General features: G+C 34.6%; 1 protein-coding gene across 1 annotated transcript in view; it reads right to left on the reverse strand.

Annotated features, from left to right (window-relative positions):
* mmy (UDP-N-acetylglucosamine pyrophosphorylase mmy) overlaps positions 1–22,523 on the reverse strand; it is a 156,515-nt gene that overhangs the window by 98,416 nt on the left and 35,576 nt on the right. Inside the window, exons 5-7 of the mRNA XM_089100434.1 lie at positions 21,528–21,700; positions 6,353–6,546; positions 3,425–3,562 (exon numbers count right to left, since the gene is read on the reverse strand). Coding sequence (XP_088956560.1) covers positions 3,425–3,562; positions 6,353–6,546; positions 21,528–21,700 — 505 coding nt within the window. The remainder of the gene's footprint in view (positions 1–3,424; positions 3,563–6,352; positions 6,547–21,527; positions 21,701–22,523) is intronic.

Here is a 22,523-nt window from a genome sequence, read left to right on the forward strand (position 1 = left end):
ACTTATTCAGCTTATTATTCCCAATTATTTGGGTATGCAAAAATATGCACTAATTACACAGATTTTAAAAATAGATGTAAAAAGCTGAGTGAAAAACTGATCTCAAGAGGTTTTTCTGCCAAAAAATTAGTTGGCAATTCAAAAAATTTAGTTTTATGTATCATGAACTTTTAAATAAATAAACAAAAAATTGTAAAGAAATTCTGAATGATATTTTAATATAATTTCTCTTTCGCTTTTCTTTTTTGGAATTTTGAATTTTTAGACTGTTTTCAAACAAGCTTGAGGATCTTTAAATCTGTAATTGGTTCCGGATACCAATAAAAGACACATCTGGACCAGTCTTCATTTGTTCCAGAATGGTCTCTGCTCAGTGACCTCTGGGATTTTATTAAGGAAAAATTGAAACACTTTTTGTATGTAATTTTTAATAGCTTGACTAGTATACATGTATTTCACAAGTTTTACCTGACTTAGGGATACCATATAGATCTTATGGTAGAGGCTCCACTGTGCCGGGTAAAGAAAGTAAAGCCTCGAAACCCATTAAGGCAGGTGGTATTTCTTCTGATGAGCCCTAATGGAAGGTTCTACTTGGAAATATTTCGCTAGATTTAAGGTGCTTTTGCTTCTAAATTTACAACGACTTACATTTATTGATGACGACTTTGCATGGATTTGGACATTTCTATTTGGTTGATGGTTCTGTTATACTGTTTGGTCCTAGGTAGTTGGATAGATGAGTAAGGTGAAAACCTCGTTCAAGTGTACATTTGTCTCAATTGCTTGATTAGGACGACAGTTTTTTTTTTTTTTTTTTTTTTTTTTTTTTTTTTTTTTTTTTTGCCAAGTAATTACCTCTTAAACATAATATATATATATATATATATATATATATATATATATATATATATATATATATATATATATATATATATATATATATGTATATAGTGCCTTTGAAATATATATATAGTGTTTTTTTTTTTGACGAAAAATTCAAATTCGGCAAAACATGCTGTGAAAGAAATTTTAAAAATAAAATTCTATTTTAAGTCAATTCTTTCTTTACCGAAATATGTACCACGTATGCATCATTGAGTGAAGTCGAGTTGAATACTGTGATAGAAGACTGCGAAGGCGATGAGATCAAGCAAGTTTCTGAGTACGAAGTTTACAGGGAGACACGGAAACTGTGAAATAATTGTGTTTCCTATCCTGGCGAATTGCCAGTAAAACTTTTGCGTGAATACGCTATATTCATGTAAAACCTCTAACTTCGGTCATTAATCAGAGCTTCAATGATTAGTCATTTCCCCAACCTTGGAAACAAGCTGATGTACGTGTCACTCCAAAGCTGAAGCATCTCAAAAGCTGTGATCAGTTAAGACCCATTTCAAACACGCCGAACCTCGCCAAAGTCACTGAGTCCTTAATTTACCGTGAACTTATGTCGCAAGCTGCAGATTCACTTGACCCGTACCAATATGGTTGTTTAAAAGGGTGTAGTACCACATTGTATTTAGTTAGGCTTTGTCACTTGATCGTACAATGGCCCAAATCTGGAGACACTTTCTTTGATTTGCTACTCATCGATTACAGGAAAGCATTCAATTTGATTAAGCACCTCGTGGCTGCTACGAATCTTAGAAGAATGGGCACACGTAAACATATCTTACTGCTTGTTATTGATTTCCCACATTCCCGGTACCAGAGAGTCTACGCCCTCTTTCCCTGGGATCTCGACTCTACCGGGAAGAGTTTACACATGGAGCCCCTCAAGGCACTAAATTGGTCGTCCTACTTTTCCTCGCGGTAATTAATTATGTTATGGACAATATGAATCACCGATTAAAATACGTAGACGATCTTTCTGCGCTTCTTAAGTTCACAGTAGGTACAACCCAAGCTATGCCCCACTTCAGCCCTGATCTTTTAATAGATTAAAAGGAGAGTGTAGTACAAATAGTTTGCAGATCAGTAAAAGCAAAACCAAAATCGTAAGATTTAATTCGCTGAAACAAGATCTTGTTTGCCCAACTCCCTGGTTTCCGCTTGTATCGTCAGCTACAGTCCTGGGAGTCAATTTTAGCGCTGATTGTTCTTCTAGTGCTCATGTTCAAGGGCTGGTCCAGAAAGGCAACTGTGCACTACGTTCTTTGATTTCAATACGCCGCTTTGGTTTCTCAGTAAATCAGCTGAAAACGACATATCTAACATACATACGTCCCACATTAGAATATGCATGTCCCGTATGGGGGCCTCATATTCATAATAATTTATATTTAAGTGATGTTGTGGAAGGAGTCCAAAAAGGAGCAGTCAAAATCATCCTTAGAGAAAAATTTGTAGCTTATAAGTCTGCTCTTGAGTCTTTAAAGATTGAAACTCTTAGAGATCGCAGGTTTCATTTGATAATGCGTTTCGGGCAATTTCTCCTTGCAAGCCCCAAGCACCGACATTTTCTACCCCCTGCTCTCAACTCAGTAGTAAATACCAGAAAGAAGAACAAATTAGTGCCAGTGCCTTGCAGAACTTAGTGATTTAACATTTCATTTTTGCCGTTTTTTTACCAGTGTCTATAACAAAATGCTTTAGGACTAGGTTTGTAAATGACAGCGAAATTTAGAGTGTGATTTTTATCTCCGACTATGAAAGCTGTTTTGAAATAAATGATTTCCGATTTTTTATTTCTGTCCCCTTCCTGATCCCCTTCCAGATTTTTTCCGGAGGTTACTTTCTGCGGGAAGGGGGGCATTTCCGGGGGGAGGTTTAACGCCTAGATTCTTGACGGTGGAACCATTTTGACATATTATTTAATATATTTTAAGATATTAATGAATTTATATGTTTTTAGTAAATCACCGGCGTCAAGCCTAAAGGGTGTATCTGACATTTTGGCACTTCTGAGATACCTTCCTAGAATCATTTTAAGCTGCTCTCATAGAGAGGTCAGTCGAGCCTCGGTCACCCCGAAACATAATGCCCTACTGATCCTCTTTTTAAGAGAAAATTGTTATTATTTCAAATAAATTGTTATTATTTAATAAATTTAATAATAATATATTTAATAAATTTAAATAAATGTAATAATAATAAATTCAATTATTTAATAAATTGTTATTATTTCTTGAAAAACGGGTGATAAACTACATTCAACGGAGGAAAAGAGAAAAATTAAATAAAACAAAATGGTTTTTGACAACAATTTTGACAATTATCAGGCAATACATATGAAAATTTAAGATACAAATTTTAGGCATGAAAGCGACAATATACTAAGTTTGTTTTATTTAACATATATGTATCTTAAATAAGATTCTTTACATCAATTATTATACTTTATGTATTACTTAATAAATTAAGTATATGTATTTTAATACACAAATTTATGGACTATCAATTATTTAATAGCCCAACTTACTCGGATAGTCCAAAAACGTCGAACACAAACTTCTCCATTTTAATTCCATTTGGCTTTTCTGGCCTAACTATTTGGCCACTTTCTTCAATGGCCACAATCTTTTTTTTGGCTACGTGGTGCTTTAATCCTGTCTCTTCACTAGAAAAGAAAATGGAACTTTTACTATCTTCGCCACCTTATCTAGTTGATGATTTAGGTTTAATTTATAGTAAACATTTTTTAGATTATGCCTACTAACAAAATTACTAACAACCGGGTCTACTAACGATTAGATTACATGCAAAAACAACAAAATACTTAAAATTAGTCTCCCCCGTAAGGCTCTATGGCCAGGAAAAAACAGTTGAGAAACTAATCGAAAAATTAAACAAATACATAAATCAAATATTTTTTAAATAATAAACTCTCACCACCAACCCAATTAATCTCCCCCCCCCCCAAAAAAAAAAGAAAAACAAAAAAAAAGTATTAGAAACTGACAAGAAGGTCTTTGGCACTTTATCATGAGTTTCGTAAAAATGAAAACAACTAGCGCCATTCAGTGTTATCCGAACTAAAATAAAATTCAAACAAGTTTAGTGTTAATTAGTTACAAACTTGATTAATTACATTAGTTAATTAGTTACAAACTTGATTTGAATTCAGGTTCATTATGATGCAGCCTTAAATTGTCCAAAGTAGGCCGATTCTTGTTTTTAACTGTAAGTTTTTAAAAGTGTACATAAATATAAATTTTGGCTAAGATGGTCCTTTCATCTTCGGACCAAAGGTTTTTGATAACTTAGGCACTTCTCAATTATTAAACTAAGAGTGAAAATTTGATCGACAAATCCTCTATATTTTCTAAAACCACACTGTTCTTATAACTTTGTCTACAGCATCTGTCAGTCTAAAAAGTATCATATTACTAAGTAATTTGCTACCTAAAGAGACAAGACTAATGCCTCAATAATTATCACACTCAATCTTATCACCTTTCTTATACAGTGGTTTAATTGAGATTTCCCTAGAATCGCTAGGTACTTCCCCTATTTCAAAATCATATTCATAATCTTCAGTAACTTATTTCTAACATCAGAGCCACCATATTTAAGAAACTCATTTACCAAACTATCAGAACCTGGAACCTTATTATTTTTCAATTCTTTTAGTACTGTCGCATCTTTTCCTGCAACTCTATCTCGATTTAGCACGTTCTCAAAATGTTGCCATCTCTCTTTAACTCTTTCCTTATAACAAAGGGGTGCTCCGTTCCTATCTTTAACTGAGACAAGTCCGGATTGATTACTCCCTCTAATTTTATTAAAATGTCAATACAATATTTTACTATTATGCCGTCTAGCTGCATCTTCCAGATCTTCGGCAATTTTATCCATGGCCTCTAATTCACACCTCCTTAGTTCATATCTTAATGATTTCTCCACTTTCTTTACATTCCTTTTGTTTTCGTATGATCTATCACTCAGATAATTCTTGTATAAGCCCCTTATCCTGTCTATTAAACATAAAGCTTTTCCACTAATACTCCGAGCTGCGCTCCTAACTTTCTTTCCTAAGTCACCATCAGCAGCTTCTAAAATTGTTTTTCGAAAGTTATTCCATTCATCGTCCACATTGTCAAATTTTAAACTCTCCAGATTAGTATTCAACTGTTACTGGAAAGTTTCTCTCAAATTTTCATCCTGGAGTCTAGCAAAACATCATAACTTCCCGGGAGGTAGTTACTCTTCCAAAATTTCAGCTTTAAATTAACTCTAGAAGCTACTAGATGGTGATCTTTACTTCTAACATCAATAACAGCACTCCTATATACCCTAGTATCTTGTAATTCTACTTTGAGGTAAACTTTGCACATTCTACCTTTTTGGGGAACTAATTTTGAGAAAATTGAAATTATTGATTTCAATTTAATTAAATAATTTTATTTGAAATACTTGAGAGTATGGGGAAATCTTGTGTTCGTAGTGATCTTCAGTTTTTTTTTGTTATTTTTTTTCTACTAAGAGAATTGTCTTCCTTTTATGTTTTTATTTTAATTTTCTTCCTTTTAAGTTCAACTTTCTATACTTAAAAATCACAAATAAATAAATGGGTTTGCGGTCGCGCAAAAGCCCACATATTTACTTGCATAACAAATCAAATAATTAGATAAATCTCAGAAAAAATAATAATGACAAACCCAGTCTCCATCACTCATCCATGCTCACCTTATCCACCCTGGCTTTACCTCCTCCAGACACCCTTCTCCTACCCCGAAAATAAAATCCAATAATCATAACCCCACCCACAAAAAGATGAAAAAAATAGAGATGAAGTAAATACCTGCTTTAAATTAACCCTAGACACTACTAGATGGTGATCTTTACTTTTAAACTCAATAACAGCACTCCCATATACCGTAGTATCTTGTAATTCTACTTTGAGGTAAACTTTGCAAATTTTATCTTTTTGGGAACTAATTTTGAGAAAATTTAAATGGATGAATTTTAACATAAGTCAAGGATTTTATTTGAAATACTTGAGAGTATGGGGAAATCTTGTGTTCATACTGATCTTCGATTTTTTTGTTGTTTTTTTTACTAAGAGAATTGTATCCCTTTTATGTTTTTAATTAATTGTATTCCTTTTAAAATCAAATTTTAATATTTAACAATCATAAATAAATAAATGAAAACTCAACACTTTTGCACTGAAGTAAAACCTATGACCGTTTGCGGTCGCACGAAAGCCCACATCTACTTAGATAATAAATGAAATAATTAGATAAATCTCACTAAAATAATAATAAAAAAACCCAGTCTTCATAACTCGTCCATACTCACCTTATCTACCCTGGCTTTACCACCTCTAGGTAATTCTCCTACCCCCAAAATAAAATCCAACAATCATACCCCCGCCCAAAAAAAAATGAAAAAAAGAAATAAATACCTGCAGACTCTATTTAGAAATTCTGTTGTGAAAAAATGATTGCAGATATTTCCAGCATTAAACGTTAGTCGACCGTCGGGATTTCTCTTCTGAGCTGTGGTCAAAGTGATTTCTGAGTATTCTACGACTTGGAATTTCCCGTCCAATTTGCACACAACTCCAACTGCTTCAGTTGGAAAAGCCTTCTCCACAACCTGTAACCAAAGGAAGTAATATTTAGATCTTAATAAATGTAAAACCTTAGCTGGTAAATAGGTTTATTTTAGATTTTTTTTTTCCAAAATTAAGCTAATCACGTAAAAAACAATTTGTTTGTCCTTATTATAGTAATTTTTGTGTTAATTGGGATACAAACTGATCATAAACAAAAAAAAAAGGTTTGTATGATTTTAGCTAGTAAAGAGGAATATTTCGATTCGAAAAATTTAAGCATATCTAGTTTTAAAAAATTTGCTGTTCCTTTGTAATCCTTTTTCCTTGTGGCCTGGCTCCATCTTAGGTGTAATCGTACCTTAAAACCGTGATTTTCTATGATTTTTCTTTTGGTTGTTACAAAAATATGAAAAAAAAAATTTGTGCAAGGTTCACCATTGTTGCCACACTGAGCCATAAGAAAAAATTAACGTAAACTAATTCAGTAAATTGACGGTGCTTTTCGTTCGTGAAGATTCAAACATAGACAACCTGTTGATTCCCAGTTTGTTCATCACAAGCTATTTTAAACTGTGTTAATGCTGCCTCCCCCCCCCCCCCCGATGTTTACACTTATCATTTGATAAGGGTTATTAGCCTATGGCACAAAAAAGGAATCCAGTCTGAGAGTTTTTTTTATCATGGCGTCAAAAGAAAAAAACTGAATTTTATATTTGTGCTTTACATGAAAGAAACTAAGTAACAAAAATGATGTTTTCAGGATCACAAAAAAAATAAAGATTGTATGCATATGCGTAAAGGAATAGGTATAACAAAAAGCGTTAATCTTAAATGGTTTTAACAATAACCATATTAAGGCATAGCTTTGAGTTTTTGCTATTCAATGATATACACATTAGTATTCAATTCCTATCTCGTAACAGGATGTTAGGATTACATTCTTAGATAATTTTACTTATTCAATCACTTTCCTTTTCTTTTTTTACCCAGTCTACTAACTATTAATTGCGAAGTTCGTCTTTTGCCAGAGCAATCAGAAAAGTTACACTTTCTAAAGCGCCATGATGATATATTTTTTGTTTATTTTCTGATGATTTGTCACGCAGGTTTTAGTTACATAGCTGACGCCTAAACATGAACTCACCAACCATGAAGAAACAGAGAAAATAAGCACAGAAAACTAGGAAAGTGGACTAAAGGTCGATGAAGTTCAAAGAAAATAATAATATCATGAATTTTTCAAAGGTATGCACTAAAAAATCCATTAAGCGCATTAAAAAAAAAACAAAAAAAAAAAACAAAAAAAAACCAGAGTTGAAGCTGAGAATACAGTGGATTTTAACGAACAATGCGGTAGTTAAAACCCCAGAAAACCAAAGAGCTAAAAAGAAAATACAAGGTAAACAGAAAACTAAAATAAGAACAGACCAAATGAACGATCCAAAAATGTCCCCTCCTAACAAACAGGATGTTTTTTTGTCAATTTTTAAGTTTCACGTCGTTCCTTATTTTCATTTGAAAAAAAACTTACTGTTTTAACTAGATAAGTCGATCACAATGTAATTGCTTGTACTTGTAGTAGAGCCAGGCGTTTTTCCCGCAGTAGAACCTGACGTTTTTCCGCCTCACTGGCCTTTTCCCGCAGTAGAACCGCCTCACCTGGCGTTTTTCCCGCAGTAGAACCTGGCGGTTTTCCGCCTCGCCTGGCGTTTTTCCCTCAGTAGAACCTGACGTTTTCCCATCTCACCTGGCTTTTGCATTTCAGACGTTACGTGGGATTTTTTTAACCGTTAGATCTCCTGGCTCACGAAGGCCGAGCTTGCAGAGTCACACCACTAGTCGCCACACAAAGCCAAAGGATTGGCAACACCAAGGCCCAGGACTCAACATAAGGCTAGGTTGGAAAAAAAAAGAATTTTTCGGTCATTTAATGCCTAAAAAGACCCACAAAATACTTTATCCGTACTTGATGCTAAATGGTGATAGTACACCATGGACGGGTGAGGGTCTTTGAGGTGGTCAATTGAATTCAAAGACGATAAGAGGATTTCCATTTCATTCGCATACACAACAAGGTACCCTCAGCCCCTGCAATAAACACAAAATTGTAAGGGCTAAAGGCAAAGTAGGAAGCCGATTATAAAATAAAAGGAAAAGCCAGATTCAATTGAACAATTCAAATGAACAATTAAGATACCACTGTCTAATATAAGACTGTAACTTACTGTGTCAATTAACTTTATTCACAATGGATTTTTCTTCTCGAAAGTTTACTGAACTAACGTCCAGTTTCCAAGATTGTTGCTTTTTTCGAGGGGGGGGGGGTCTCTTTAGACGTACCGTAGTAGTCGCTTCCTATTATCTATAATGCTCGCAACATCCCTTTAAATATACTAGCCGTAGACAAAGAAATTTAATCAGGAAAAAAGCCCTTCTCAAAGAGAAAAACATTGTCAAGGAGACTAAAGAATTACCTATTATTAGAATTATGTTGCCCTTTGACATAAGCTATTTAGCCTTTTTGGCACAAGGAGGAAGAAGAGACATATTTTAGATCTAGGTGGGCCTAAATTACAAAGGGATTGAGCAAAGCTAGACAATGCCATCTGAGTTATAGCCCTATTAGATACAAATGGCATGGAACCTAAGTTTGATGAAGCATTTTTATTGCAAAAAGGGGACATAGAATAAGATTACAAAATTGAAACTGTAATTTCCTGGAATGAAGTATTTTAGCTACGCTTTAGATTATCTTTATACTTTTACGAATATCCTAATATCAGTTGATACTGATATCAACTCCCTTGGTGTAAGTTGGTGGATATACTTGTTAAGTACAATATCTTATATTGTAAAACGAAAAAAAACGCTGAGATTTAAATATAAAAAGGTTAATCTTTGTCTCACACGCCAGACAGCACCATTCTAGAATAGAAGAGGTTCAAAAGATCTAAATGCGGCTACATAATAAAGGGATTGAACAAAGCTAGACAATATCACCGTCTGAGTTTTAACCCCATTAGAGATCAATATAACAGATAACAGGCCCTGGGTTTTACGAAGCTTTTTTATTGCAAAAAGAAGAGATAACACATTACAAAATAGAAACTGTTTTGATTGATGTCTTTTGAAAAAAAAAACTATGTTATATAGACTTTCAGGGGGGAAAGCTTTTAGCAACCCCCCCCTCCCCCATTTTTTTTCTACATGCATTCCTGAAGTGAAAGAGAAAAAGGAAAGGTCATGAACCGCATACAACCTTAAAGTCGGTGGTTAGATGCCAGCGATAGGCTATATAAAATACTTTCAACATAACATTTAGGCATAAACAAATTTTAGTCAAGAATAAAAGGACTTAAAATTTCCTTTCTATTGAATTTTGAAGTGGAGAAATAATATTAGCCAATATCTAAGACGATTTTCCTTGGAGTTGTTACATAATCAAGGCCGGATCCAGGGAGTTTAGGGGGTTTGAAAATAGACTTTCAGAGAAAAAGCTTTTAGCATCCGGCACAGCACAGAAATCCACAGCCAAAGCACCAAAATCGCTACACTCCACCCAATCCTCACACAACTCACTCCGATATAACGTTTTCGCTCTTTCCTTTTCAGGGGAAAGGTTTTATTGTGACTGTCAGCACAGTAGAGATTGGCCAAACTACACAACCCAAGTCACTTCACTTCGATGTCACAAACTCAAGATTTCACCAGCCCAAGAACGGACTTTAACAACCAATGTCCCCTCCAGAAACTTGCGGACTAAACTTATTGACTGGAGCAGTTCTAAAAAATATTGAATCCAAACATCGACTATGACAAGATAAGAAAAAACTCGAAAAGAAGAAAATACGAGGATATTTATAGCTCGTGAAAATCAAAATATAATGCAAATATTTCGGCTGAGACTTCCAAAAAACCGGCCTCAGTGCAAAAAAAAAGCAAGAGTTTGTAAAATCACCCTCAAAAAAGTAAATATCTTCGTAAATATCTTCACAAGGTTTTTCTTATCTTGTCAAGCTTAGCCAGTGTGGTCTCCAGAAATATTTATCAACTATGCCAGCAATTATAGTTGTATAGTTAAGAGTGTAACCATTCCAATGGATATACAGTCTTTAATATGCAGATATACAACTATCTTCTGAGAAACATAGTATATATTACTGGGACTAGCACCGTCACAGATCTGGGGTAGCACCAAGAAGCGGTAAAAAAGCTTTTTTTTCGAGTAATTTTGAAATATGTTCCAATCTGAAGTTGTTTACATATAAAACCGACTTACCTGTCTATTTTATTCAATTTAATTTTATTTAACCTACTTTATTTAATTCTACTTATTTCTTAATTCTACTTAATTCTACATTATTTAATTCTATTTTATTTAACCAGATTACTGAAAGGTGGTGCAAAAATGGGGAGGGATAGAAAAAGAGGTAGGTGAAACGAATCAGTTAATTTACTCTCTTTTCTTTTTCAAATATTGCAGAAAAGCAAAAGGCAGCCCGTGGTAACTAATAAATAATACCCTGGGGACTTCGTTTCGGAGTGGCGTCAAGAAGCCGCAGAAATAGTGAAATTGTTGTCTTTAGCCGTTTCCACTAAGTTTTTAACCTGGAGATATTTACTGACGAGAAAGCTATTATCTACTTAATATAAGTTGATCCAGTTAATCTAATTAAGTGAAGCTGGTAAAGACACAAAAAGAGATGTTAAACGAAGTTGATATCTATTTTTGTTTCTTTTTTCTGTAAACATGGTGAAAAGGTAAACTAGTAACATATCTGAGGTCGCTTTTCGTTCTGACGACTAGAAACTGAAAAAAAAATCCTTGATTTTTTTTCTTTGCTAATTTTAAAGTAAAATTTCCGCCTGAAGTTATGTACTGATGATATATTAGCTATTTACTAATTTTCTTACTTGGATCTATATTCTTTCCAGTTAATTTGATCACTCGAAGCTTATGAAAAATTAAAAATAACAGGCGCGCAGAACGGGTAGGTTAGATGTACTCGTAGCACGTAAATCTTTTTTCAAATTAATTAAAAAAAACATTCCGAAAAATTAGTTTTTCAAAGAAAAGTAAAGGCCATTTTAAACTTAACCTCAGCAAATGCAAATACCTGTTAAAATTCAAACTCAAAACGACCAAAAATTACTATTAAAGAATAAATGAAACCCAAGACGAACAGAAATTAAATAAACAATCATAGCAAAAAACATACAACAAGTAATAATATAAATGAATAAATAGATCTTAAAGCGAGAAATATGAATTGCCAATTTAATATGTATATGTTTATATTTTTTTAGAAATTCCTTAATTGATTACCAACGTCATATATTTATAAAAGTAGGAATATTTTAAAGAGTTGTTTCAGTAAAGCACCACTGACATTGCCGGTTTTAGTCTCTCGCGTTAATACGATACCCAAGTTTTCGGTTCTTGTCATTTTTATTAGATTCAATATTGATTTGAATATTCAGTTTAATTTTCGCTCGTTTTAAGATTCATTTATTCATATACATTAATATATATTGTATGTTTTGTACGCATTGATTGTTTATTTAATTTCTGTTTGTTTTAAGTTTTATTTATACTTTAATAGCAAAATATTTGTTTTCGTTTTAAGCTTAATTTTCATATTCAATCTAAGCATTACTTGCTTTAAGATCTATTTATTCATTTATATTATTACTTGTTGTATGTTTTTTGCTATGAATGTTTATTTAATTTCCGTTCGTTTTGGGTTTCATTTATTCTTTAATAGTAATTTCTGGTCGTTTTGAGTTTGAATTTTAACAGGTAGTTATATCTCGCGTGGTTTAGTCTAAAATGACCTTGACTTTTCTTTTAAAAACTTGTTTTTAGTAAAGTTTTTTTTAATTAATTTTGTTTGTTTTTGATTGCAAAAATTTTCAAGTTTTTTTGGCATGGGGGGGGGGGTGCTTACCGTCCAATTATTCTTGACTTTAAAAACGGACCTAGAACTTTCAATTTAAATCGAATGAGGCTTTTTTCAAAGTCTATACAATTACCTCTTTGATAAAAACCTTATATGTGAACAATAGACAGTTTGCATAGCTTGTGGACAGCAATTGACAACTATGAATTTATTGAAAAATAGCTCCAATAAGGGAGTTTAGACCATTTCACTTGCTGACACAAAGGTATCATAGCTGTTTGGAATTGACCTTAATAGGAATTTGTGTGCCAAAGCAATTTTGCATCTATCGCAGAGTTTGTATTTTAACCTTATAATTGGATTATTATAATAGATTTACTATGTGTTCTTTCCATGTAAAAACCTTTCCCGGGAGTTAAAGACCCACCATAATAAGTTTTGCCCCAGAGCATTACTTACCATGTCTACCACTGTGCCCTGATGGGCTGTGTTGACACCAAAGTTTTTGTTATCAGAACTTCGAACTATTTTAACAAAATGTCTATCTCAAAAATTTTATCTGATGCATTGAGGGCGTGTAGGAGGGAGAGGGGCTAGTTGCCCTTCAATCTCTTTTGACTCTTAAAAAGTGAACAAGAACTTTCAATTTCCAATCAAATGAGCCCTCTCTAAAGTTTATACGAGCAACCTTCTATAAGAAATAATATAAAGGATTTGGAGAATCCTTAAATTACAACCCTTGCCCGGAGGGCTTTGGGGGAGTTGTAATCCTCAATGACCTAATTTCCAGAACTTAAAACTACGTTTAATAAAATGTCTGTCTTAAAATTTTGATTGGATGTGTTTGGGGAAAGGGTGGGCTTGAGAGGGGGGTTAGTTGCCCTCAAATCACTTTCGACTATTACAAAGGGCACTAGCCCTCGGAATTTCCAATCGAATGAGCCTTTTTTGAAGCTTCTGCGACACCGCCTTCTATAAAAACCTTATATGCCCCCAGGGCATAACTTAAAACCCATGCCCTGAGGGTTGTGGGCGAGTGTCCTCCTCAAAAACATATTTTCTATCTGGAAATCAACTACGCTGAACAAAATGGCTATCTCAAAATTTTGATTGGATGTGTTTGGGGGAATGATGGGCGTGGGGGGGGGCTAGCTGCCCTCAAATCACTTCAAAACAGGCCCTTTGAATTAAAGCTCATTGATATACTAACTTGTAAAATCTTGTCATGTACTCGTAAGCCTGATTTAGCAGCTGGGCTTCCGCTATATATTTCAGTTACGTAGATACCCTGCAAAAAAAAAAATTAGCTTGTCTTCCTCAAAAACATATTTTCTATCTGGAAATCAGCTACACTGAACAAAATGGCTATCTCAAAAGTTTGATTGGATGTGTTTGGCGAAATGATGGGCGTAGGGGTGGGGTGGGGGGGCTATTTGCCCTCCAATCTCTTTTGACTCTTAAAAAGTGAACAAGAACTTTCAATTTCTAATTGAATGAAACTTTTTTGAAGTTTCTACGACAAAACCCTCTAAAAAACCTTATATGCCCCGAGGGCATATCTGAAAACCCTTGCCCTGAAGGTTATGGATGAGAGTCCTCGTGAAAAACATATTTTCTATCTGGAAATCAGCTACACTGAACAAAATGGCTATCTCAAAAGTTTGATTGGATGTGTTTGGGGGAATGATGGGCGAGGGAGGGGGGAGGGGGCTAGTTGCCCTCCAATCAATTTTGACTATTAAAAAGGGCACTATCCCTTTGAATTTCCAATTGAATGAACCTTTTTTGAAGTTTCTACGACAACGCCTTCTATAAAACCTTATATGCCCCCCGGGCATATCTTAAAACCCTTGCCCTGAAGGTTCTGGGGGAGTGTCCTCCTCAAAAACAAGTTTTCTACCTGAAAATCAACAACGTTGAAGAAAATGGCTATCTCAGAATTTTGATTGGATGTGTTTGGGGAAAGGATGGACGTGGGGGGGGCTAGTTACATTCCAATCACTTTCGACTATTTACATGGGTACTATGCCTTGCGTATCCAATCAGATGAGACTTGTTTGATGGTTTTACTACAACGCCTTCCATAAAAAGCCTTATATGCCCCAAGGCATAACTTAAAACCCTTGCTCTTAGGGTTGTAGGGGAGTATCCTCCTCAAAAATATGTTTTCTATCGAGAACTCTACTATGCTGAATAAAATAGTTATCTGAAAATTTTGATTTGATGTGTTTGGGGAAATGATGGGCATGGGGGGGGAGGGGGCTAGTTATTCACTTTTCAAGGTCAACGAGTAAAAAGTGCACAAGCCCTTTAAGTTTGAGTTCAATTAACATGTTGTAAAGTTTTTACGACAACGCCGTCTCTAAGAACCTAGTATGCCCAACTAGCAGAACTTACAACCCTAGCCTTGACGGGGGGGGGGGAGTATTCTCCTAAAAAATATATTTTCTATCTGGGAATCAACTACGCTGAACAAAATGGCTATCTCAAAATTTTGATTGGATGCGTTTGGGGGATTGACGGGCGTGGGGGGGGCTAGTTGCCCTCCAATCATTTAGGACTATTAAAAAGGACAATAGCCTTTAATTTCCAATCGAATGAACCTGTTTTGAAGTTTCTACGACAACGCCTTCTATAAAAACCTTATATGGCTATCTCAAAATTTTGATTCGATGTGTTTGGGGAAATGATGGGCGGGGGGGGGGGCGGGGGGCTAGGTACACTCCAATCACTTTCGACTATTAAAAAGGGCACTAGCTCTTTAATTTCCAATTGAATGAGCCTGTTTTGAAGTTTCTACGACAACGCCTTCTATAAAAACCTTATATGCCCCCAGGGCATAACTTAAAACCCTTGCCCTGAGGGTTGTGGGGGGTTTCCTCCTCAAAATATATTTTCTATTTGGATAACAACTATGCTTAACAAAATGGCTATCTCAAAATTTTGCATGGGTGGGTTGGAGGGAATGGTGGGCGGGGGGGGCTACGTGTCGTCCAATCACTTTCGACTGTTAAAAAGGGCACTAGAACTATTGATTTCAAATTGAATGATCCCCCTTTGAAGTTTCTACGACAACCCCTTCCATATGAAGTGCCTCTGGGAAAAAAAAATAAATAATAAATAAATAATAAAACATTGGAGCCGTATGGCCTTTACTATGGGCAACGCTACAGCGTTGCCTCTGATACAGTAGAAAAGAATTAAGTAAGCTGTGGCATCCAGCAAATAAAATTTTTAGGCTAAAGGGTCCCATGAGTATATGAGATAAAACTGTCGTTATTAAACAAAAAAGAAAACAGATTATGGCGAAACCCTAATAAAGGTAGTTCTATGAAAATTTACAATGTTTCAAGCATAACCCAGCATAGATGTGCTTCACCCTATAGTACCAATGACACTGGGAATCAAAAGCCCCCCCCCCTTTACCAATCTTAGGTCCATTCATACTTGAAAACCAGAGTTTTGCAGGAATTTTCTTTTGGCTGCTTCAAAATTATGATGCTTTTAGGACAGCACCACCATTTTGTCAGTGTTGCCGCGTTGAATTGTGAAAATAAATAAGCGAATTTAGTTAGTTAAACTTGACTACTCAAAGAAAATTTTTTTGGTTCCACATGTTCTCAGCTGATTTTTGGATGACTTTTCACGCACGTTTCTTTCTTTTTAATTTGGTGTCCGCTACTATCAAAACTGCATAACTGCATTATGGAGCTGCAATATGGAGCTCATTAAAATTCAATTCCTAACTTTTCCTAATAATTAAAGATACATTTGGTTGTGTAACTGTCCACTTAACTAATGCAAACAATCCGATTTCTTTTTCATTATCTTTGGTGCTTTATCTAAACCTAGATTGTAGCAGAAAGTAAGCTATTGAAACTAACAAATGCCATAACTAATGCAGAGGTTCCACATACGCAAGGATAAAACCGAGAGTATAATATACTCTCATTCACATATACAAATAAACCTGGATTGCAGTTGAAAAAAAAGCAGATTAAGTCTGTTCTGAATAATTTGCCTACCGAGCTCGACCTTCACCATGGTTGGTGTCACAAAATACCGACTAAACACTCTCTTGACGGTTAAAGCCACCTTTGTCGAGGGTATATATAAGGTCTTCACCCAGTCACAGCAGCAAGAACTAATAGAACGAATATTTTGGACAATTGTTCGTTCCACAGTTCAGTGTCGTTCCACAGTTCAGTAGTGACCTCAAATCGACTTTCGTCAGCTGGTGTGACGCATGGGCTGCAAATCAACGAGATAAACGAGAATAAAACAAAAGTGACGAGGTTCAACCCTCTGAAACGTGAAAAAACCTCTTTCCTGTCAAGAACCATACCCAATTATCTCAGTTATCTCAACTGCTCCTTTAGCCCAAATGCTGCAAACCTAGTAAAGAAAGGAAATTACGCTTTAAAAGCGTTGATTACTTTGCACCACCTGGGTTTTTGTACAATACAACTCAGACTAGCATATTTGTGTTATGTGCAGCCATTACTTGATTACCCATGTCTGGTCTGGGGCTTTCGAGTGCACAGTACAGAATATCTCAGTAGTGACATCGAAACTGTTCAGAAAAATGTTGCAAAAATCACACTTTTTGTAAATTATGTGTCTTTCGAGTCCACTCTTGAGGTGCCGAAAATTCTCTCTCTTTCGCGACCACCGACACGGACTTATCGTTAAGTTTGAACACTCACTACTCGCGGTTCAGAAGCATCGTTCGTTGCTGCCACCTCCTTGTACAAAGCGTTTGCCTACCAGAAGCAAGAATAAAATCGAACAATTTGAGATACAACGCCAATCATTTTATGAACTCTTTCGTTCTCTTTATTGTTAGTGTATTTAATCGTTCGTAATTTACTGACCTGATATGAAAAATAGTTGCAGCCTAGGCCGAAATTACGAACGCTGTTTTCTTTAAATTAATCTTGAATCTTGGTGTTTCCAACCCCCCAGAGCTGATATTCATCCTATTATTATGACTACCGACATATCACCAAGTGATTGAATTCATCACAAAACAATGATATAAAAAAACAACAGATATGAATAAAGTGATATTCATCTATAAATAATCGCCATTTATCAATTTATTCCTTCTTCTTAATAAAAACTGACGATTTTTCAGCTATAGTTCAAATACCCCTTAAGTTATCCCTTTGCAAACAATGAGAGCCTATATTTCCAACTGGTCTTAAGTGAAATGTGCTTTACAACATGCAGTAAATCCAACCACACATAAAAAAGATAGACTAGTAAAGAGCTTTCTAAGCTTATTTTGTTGTTTCTAAAGAAACTTACAGCTTTGAAGTCGGTTCTCGCCAGCACTTCTCAGTAAGAAAATGTAACAGATCATCAGATTATAAAATTCAAAAAGCTAAAATACTGGCAAAAGAACAAAAATGTTTTTTTGAGAAAAGCATATTTTTGAAAGTTTATATTTTGGTGGTAAAAAGAATTCCCATTTTTTGTTTATTTTGATTATTTTTTTAATTTATATTATGATAGAAAAAATTAAGAAATTTACCTCGTTTTTCAGCAAAGTGAAAATCACACCCTAGCCTTTAGGTGTTTAAAGGAGGTGGCAATTTCTTTTCAAGCTAAATTCAGGTCCAAACTTCATTTTCAAAGATTTAAATAAATAAGTTGGAAGACTAAACGAGGTTTGCAGAATAGACGAAACCCGAAAACTGTAGATGAAAAAACAAACATCTCAATGAGGAAAATTTTTCAGCAAAAGGACAAAAGGACAAGAGGTAGGAAAGGCCTCCGTCGAGGCATCATGAAAACAAATAATACACAACCAAGCTCGCTCGATAAGCCAGCCGAGAATGTTTATGATCCGATGACGGATTGGAAAAGTGCCAGGACGATAAAATTGAGAGATCATCAGACTATAAAAAGCAAAAAGTCAAATAATTACTTCTCCCTCGGAATAGTTCTAATCAAGGCTAATGATCAAACTGAAATGTATCAAATGCTGTTCCCTGCGAAACATGCGATTGTGCCTCCGGGGGGTTGTTTTTTTCGGTAGGGGGGGGTACAAAAAACACAATCAACTCTATACTGATAATAACTTTTAGCTCATGAGTGTTTAATCCAACTTTTATTTCAAGATCAAAAAAACCTAATTCAATATAAATAAAACTAATGCATGATAACTAACTTTAAGTTTTGAATTCTTGGATTTATTGATAGGGGTATTTTTCAGGCACAACTCTCACAAGAAACCTTTTTTTTCCTCTTAAGGGCCCCTCTTAAGGGCCCCATATATATATATATATATATATATATATATATATATATATATATATATATATATATATATATATATATATATATATATATATATATATATATATATATATATATATATATATATATATATATATATATATATATATATATATATATATATATATATATATATATATATATATATATATATATATATATATATATATATATATATATATATATATATATATATATATATATATATATATATATATATATATATATATATATATATATATATATATATATATATATATGAACTTCCTGAACTATATGTTGAAAGAACTTCCTGAATTCTTAGATTATTTGATGCGGAAACAATTACATTTTGTACATAAAACCACTTCATTTTTCTCGTAATTCTAAATATGTGACACTTAATAGGGTTCCCACATGACATCTCTAAATTTAACCCAGTCCCCTGGGTATCCACCCATTTTCGAAGACGGGGGCCCATTTTTTAGCACACTTTCTGGAATCATAAATCAGTAATCTATCTTTGTCTCTCTGATCTAACTAAGGTAAAATCATTGCTGAGAAAACTTGCCTTGTAAAAAGCTTTAATAATATAGACTTGCTAGTCAAAAGCTTTCAAAGCTCAATTATCGTTTCTGGGAAACTTAGAGCTTTAAAGTTGGTTCTTGTAGACACTTCTGGGGAGACAAAAGTGACAATTAAGCAGATTTTAAAGTTATATAAGTTTAAACTCTGTCTGGAATAATATCTACTAAATTCAGCAGTTGGCAAAAAAAAGATAATTACTTTCAGAATACTGATATTTTGGGCTACAGAAAATCAAATGGTTTTTATGTTTCTCAGTCTACAAAACGAGTTATTCCGAGGTCCCACCAACTGAAATGTATTTTCCCGTTTTTCGATTGAGAGAGAGGGTGTGTCTGTGAGAGAAAGAAAGAAAGAGAGGGGGGGAGAGAGAGAAGAGAATGAGAGAGTGGAAAGAGAGAGAGAGAGAAAGGGAAAGAGAAAGAAAAGGAAAGCGAGAAATGGAAGAGCGAGGGGAAAAGAGGGAGAAACGAGTTACAATGAGAATTTTGTCAAGTGAAATCGAAAAAGCGACGTCATTTAGTGAATACTGGCTGGTATTCCTAATGGAAAGTGAAATTCTCCAAATTCTTCCTAATAAACAAAAATAAGCATGGGCGCCAATTTACAAAAATGGAGCGGGGGGGGGGGGGGCTGGGAGATTGTTTTTCTAAAAAAAATTAATTCAAATACGTGAAAATGTATCTTTTTAAATTTAAAGGGGGAGATTCTGTTACTTTTTCTACGTTTTCTGTGAAAATACTAAAGAAAAGGTATTTTTAAAATATAGAGGGGGTCAAATACCTCCTCCTGCCCTTCCAAGTAGCACCCCTTAAAAACAAGGAAAGATTTTTTTTTTTTTTATAGGCGTATTTATAAAAGGCACTTATCTAATAAGAATACTAACAGTATATTCTTATCAAAGCACAAACAAGATAGCTTAGGCCGAATTAGATAATTTAAGACCAAATTATGCCAACAAGCAAAAAAAAGTTTTCAATTATGTTTCTAAACAAAAGCGAACCAAATATTCGTACGCCCGGAGATCTTTTCGTCAGGCGACCTAAAATCTGCCCCCCCCCCCGGAAAAAAATTCTTGTCACAACCTGCTTACAATGCTACCCGATGTCATTTGAAATGTATACATTTTTTAACATTTGGCAAATCAAAAATATCAAGGTTGTCTTATGGCAGAAATTTTCTTCCTCAGAGCAGCGCCATTTAAAAAGTAACTGCACTCACAGAATAATATGATAATATCAAAGCAGCAAAAATGCGTATTCTTTAAAACTATATACAGTTCCAGCTGATAATGTAAAAAACTTAGGAAATAACCATAGATTACTCTTCTAAATTCTTGACAATTTGTTTACATGTCAATAATGTCAGTCCATGTAAATACATAGATAAAGTACATATGACACAATACCATAGTAAACGTTAATGAGCCGCTAGTAGCCCTACGAAAAACGTCTATAGGAAATTTCTAAGGATCACTGAGCAAAAACTTCAACTATGTGCCGAAAATTAACTTCTTCTACCAATAGTTTCTCACAAAGTACAAGCACAAAATGCCTTTATGAGCCTTTAATGCTCAGCCTGTTATGACTATAGCCTAATTAAAGGGAAAATAAGAAACCTTTGCAGCGAAGTCCGAGTTCCTTGTAATATCAGCCTTTAATGCTCAGCCTATTATGATTATAGTCTAAACAAAAGGAAAAATAAGAAACCTGTGCAGCACAGTCCGAGTTCCTGGTAATATCAGCCTTTAATGCTCAGCCTATTATGATTATAGTCTAAATAAAAGGGAAAATAAGAAACCTGTGCAGCACAGTCCGAGTTCCTGGTAATATAAGCCTTTAACGCTCAGCCTATTGTGATAATAGTCTAAATAAAATGGAAAATAAGAAACCTTTGCAGCGCAGTCCGAGTTCACTGTAATATCAGCCTTTAATGCTCAGCCTATTATGATTATAGTCTAAACAAAAGGAAAAATAAGAAACCTGTGCAGCACAGTCCGAGTTCCTGGTAATATCAGCCTTTAATGCTCAGCCTATTATGATTATAGTCTAAATAAAAGGGAAAATAAGAAACCTGTGCAGCACAGTCCGAGTTCCTGGTAATATGAGCCTTTAACGCTCAGCCTATTGTGATAATAGTCTAAATAAAAGGGAAAATAAGAAACCTGTGCAGCACAGTCCGAGTTCCTGGTAATATCAGCCTTTAATACTCAGCCTATTATGATTATAATCTAAATAAAAGGGAAAATAAGAAACCTTTGCAGCACAGTCCGAGTTCCTGGTAATACAATATCCAATAAATGTGGGATCACCAACTTTGACTAGAATATTGTCAACGCAGTAAACATGAAGATACTTGACACCTCTATCCTCGAAATCTGTCAAGATTTTCCATCGACGTAGGGCACGGTATAAACCTCCATTGCCATCTGAAGATAAATTGACGCAATTAAAAAAGTATATTCCACGTTCCCAGCTACATGTCTATTTGTATAAACGTCTGTATCTGAAGCAATAGGTCTATATGTATACATCTGTCATGTATGGATAATGCTGATCTTTTAGATATACATCTTTCACATATTTATTGAAAACTTGTTGTTGCACAAAATTCTACATAATCTGGAGGGCAAGTATGCAAAAGGGGAACCTACCTACCTCTCCCCTAAGTGTGAGGTTGTTTTCATTTTGCCATAAACCTTTAAATAATACTACCACTACAAACAACTCACCGCGGCACCAAGTTGCCTGAGGCCAACACAGCTACGCATGCTCCTCCTCCACCCCAATCTGTTCAAAGCCTCCCTTTTTACACTCGCCCACTAAGTTCCCATTTCCTTTAAATCTTTCTTTATGACGTCGTCCCACCCAAGACGGGGACGACCTGCTTTCCGTTTAGCCCTAGACGGTTGGCCGAAAATCTTTAAATACTTCATATAATCCCCACTTTAGCAATTTTTTACGAATATCAGCTTCGCCCCTCTTTGCCCATAATTAATTCTTTTGTATGTGCCAATCATCAAAATAAGCGTATAGCTGGATCCTAAAGATACATAAAAGAGCAATGCAACTGACATAATATTTGAAGTTAGAAAGTAAATAAAAAAAAATCCCCGTTTCTGCATAACTTTCCATAGCATAACATACCGTCTATAAATTTTACATTCAGCTCTATTTTTGCTCATTTATTCCGTTTCTGTTCGAGATCTCTTTAGCCCACCATTGCTAGCAATGCTTAAACTACCAAAATTA

The sequence above is a fragment of the Artemia sp. Qi Xiang Cuo genome, chromosome 14 (assembly GCF_049724085.1).
Source record: "Artemia sp. Qi Xiang Cuo chromosome 14, ASM4972408v1, whole genome shotgun sequence".
NCBI classification, from domain to species: Eukaryota; Metazoa; Arthropoda; class Branchiopoda; order Anostraca; family Artemiidae; genus Artemia; species Artemia sp. Qi Xiang Cuo.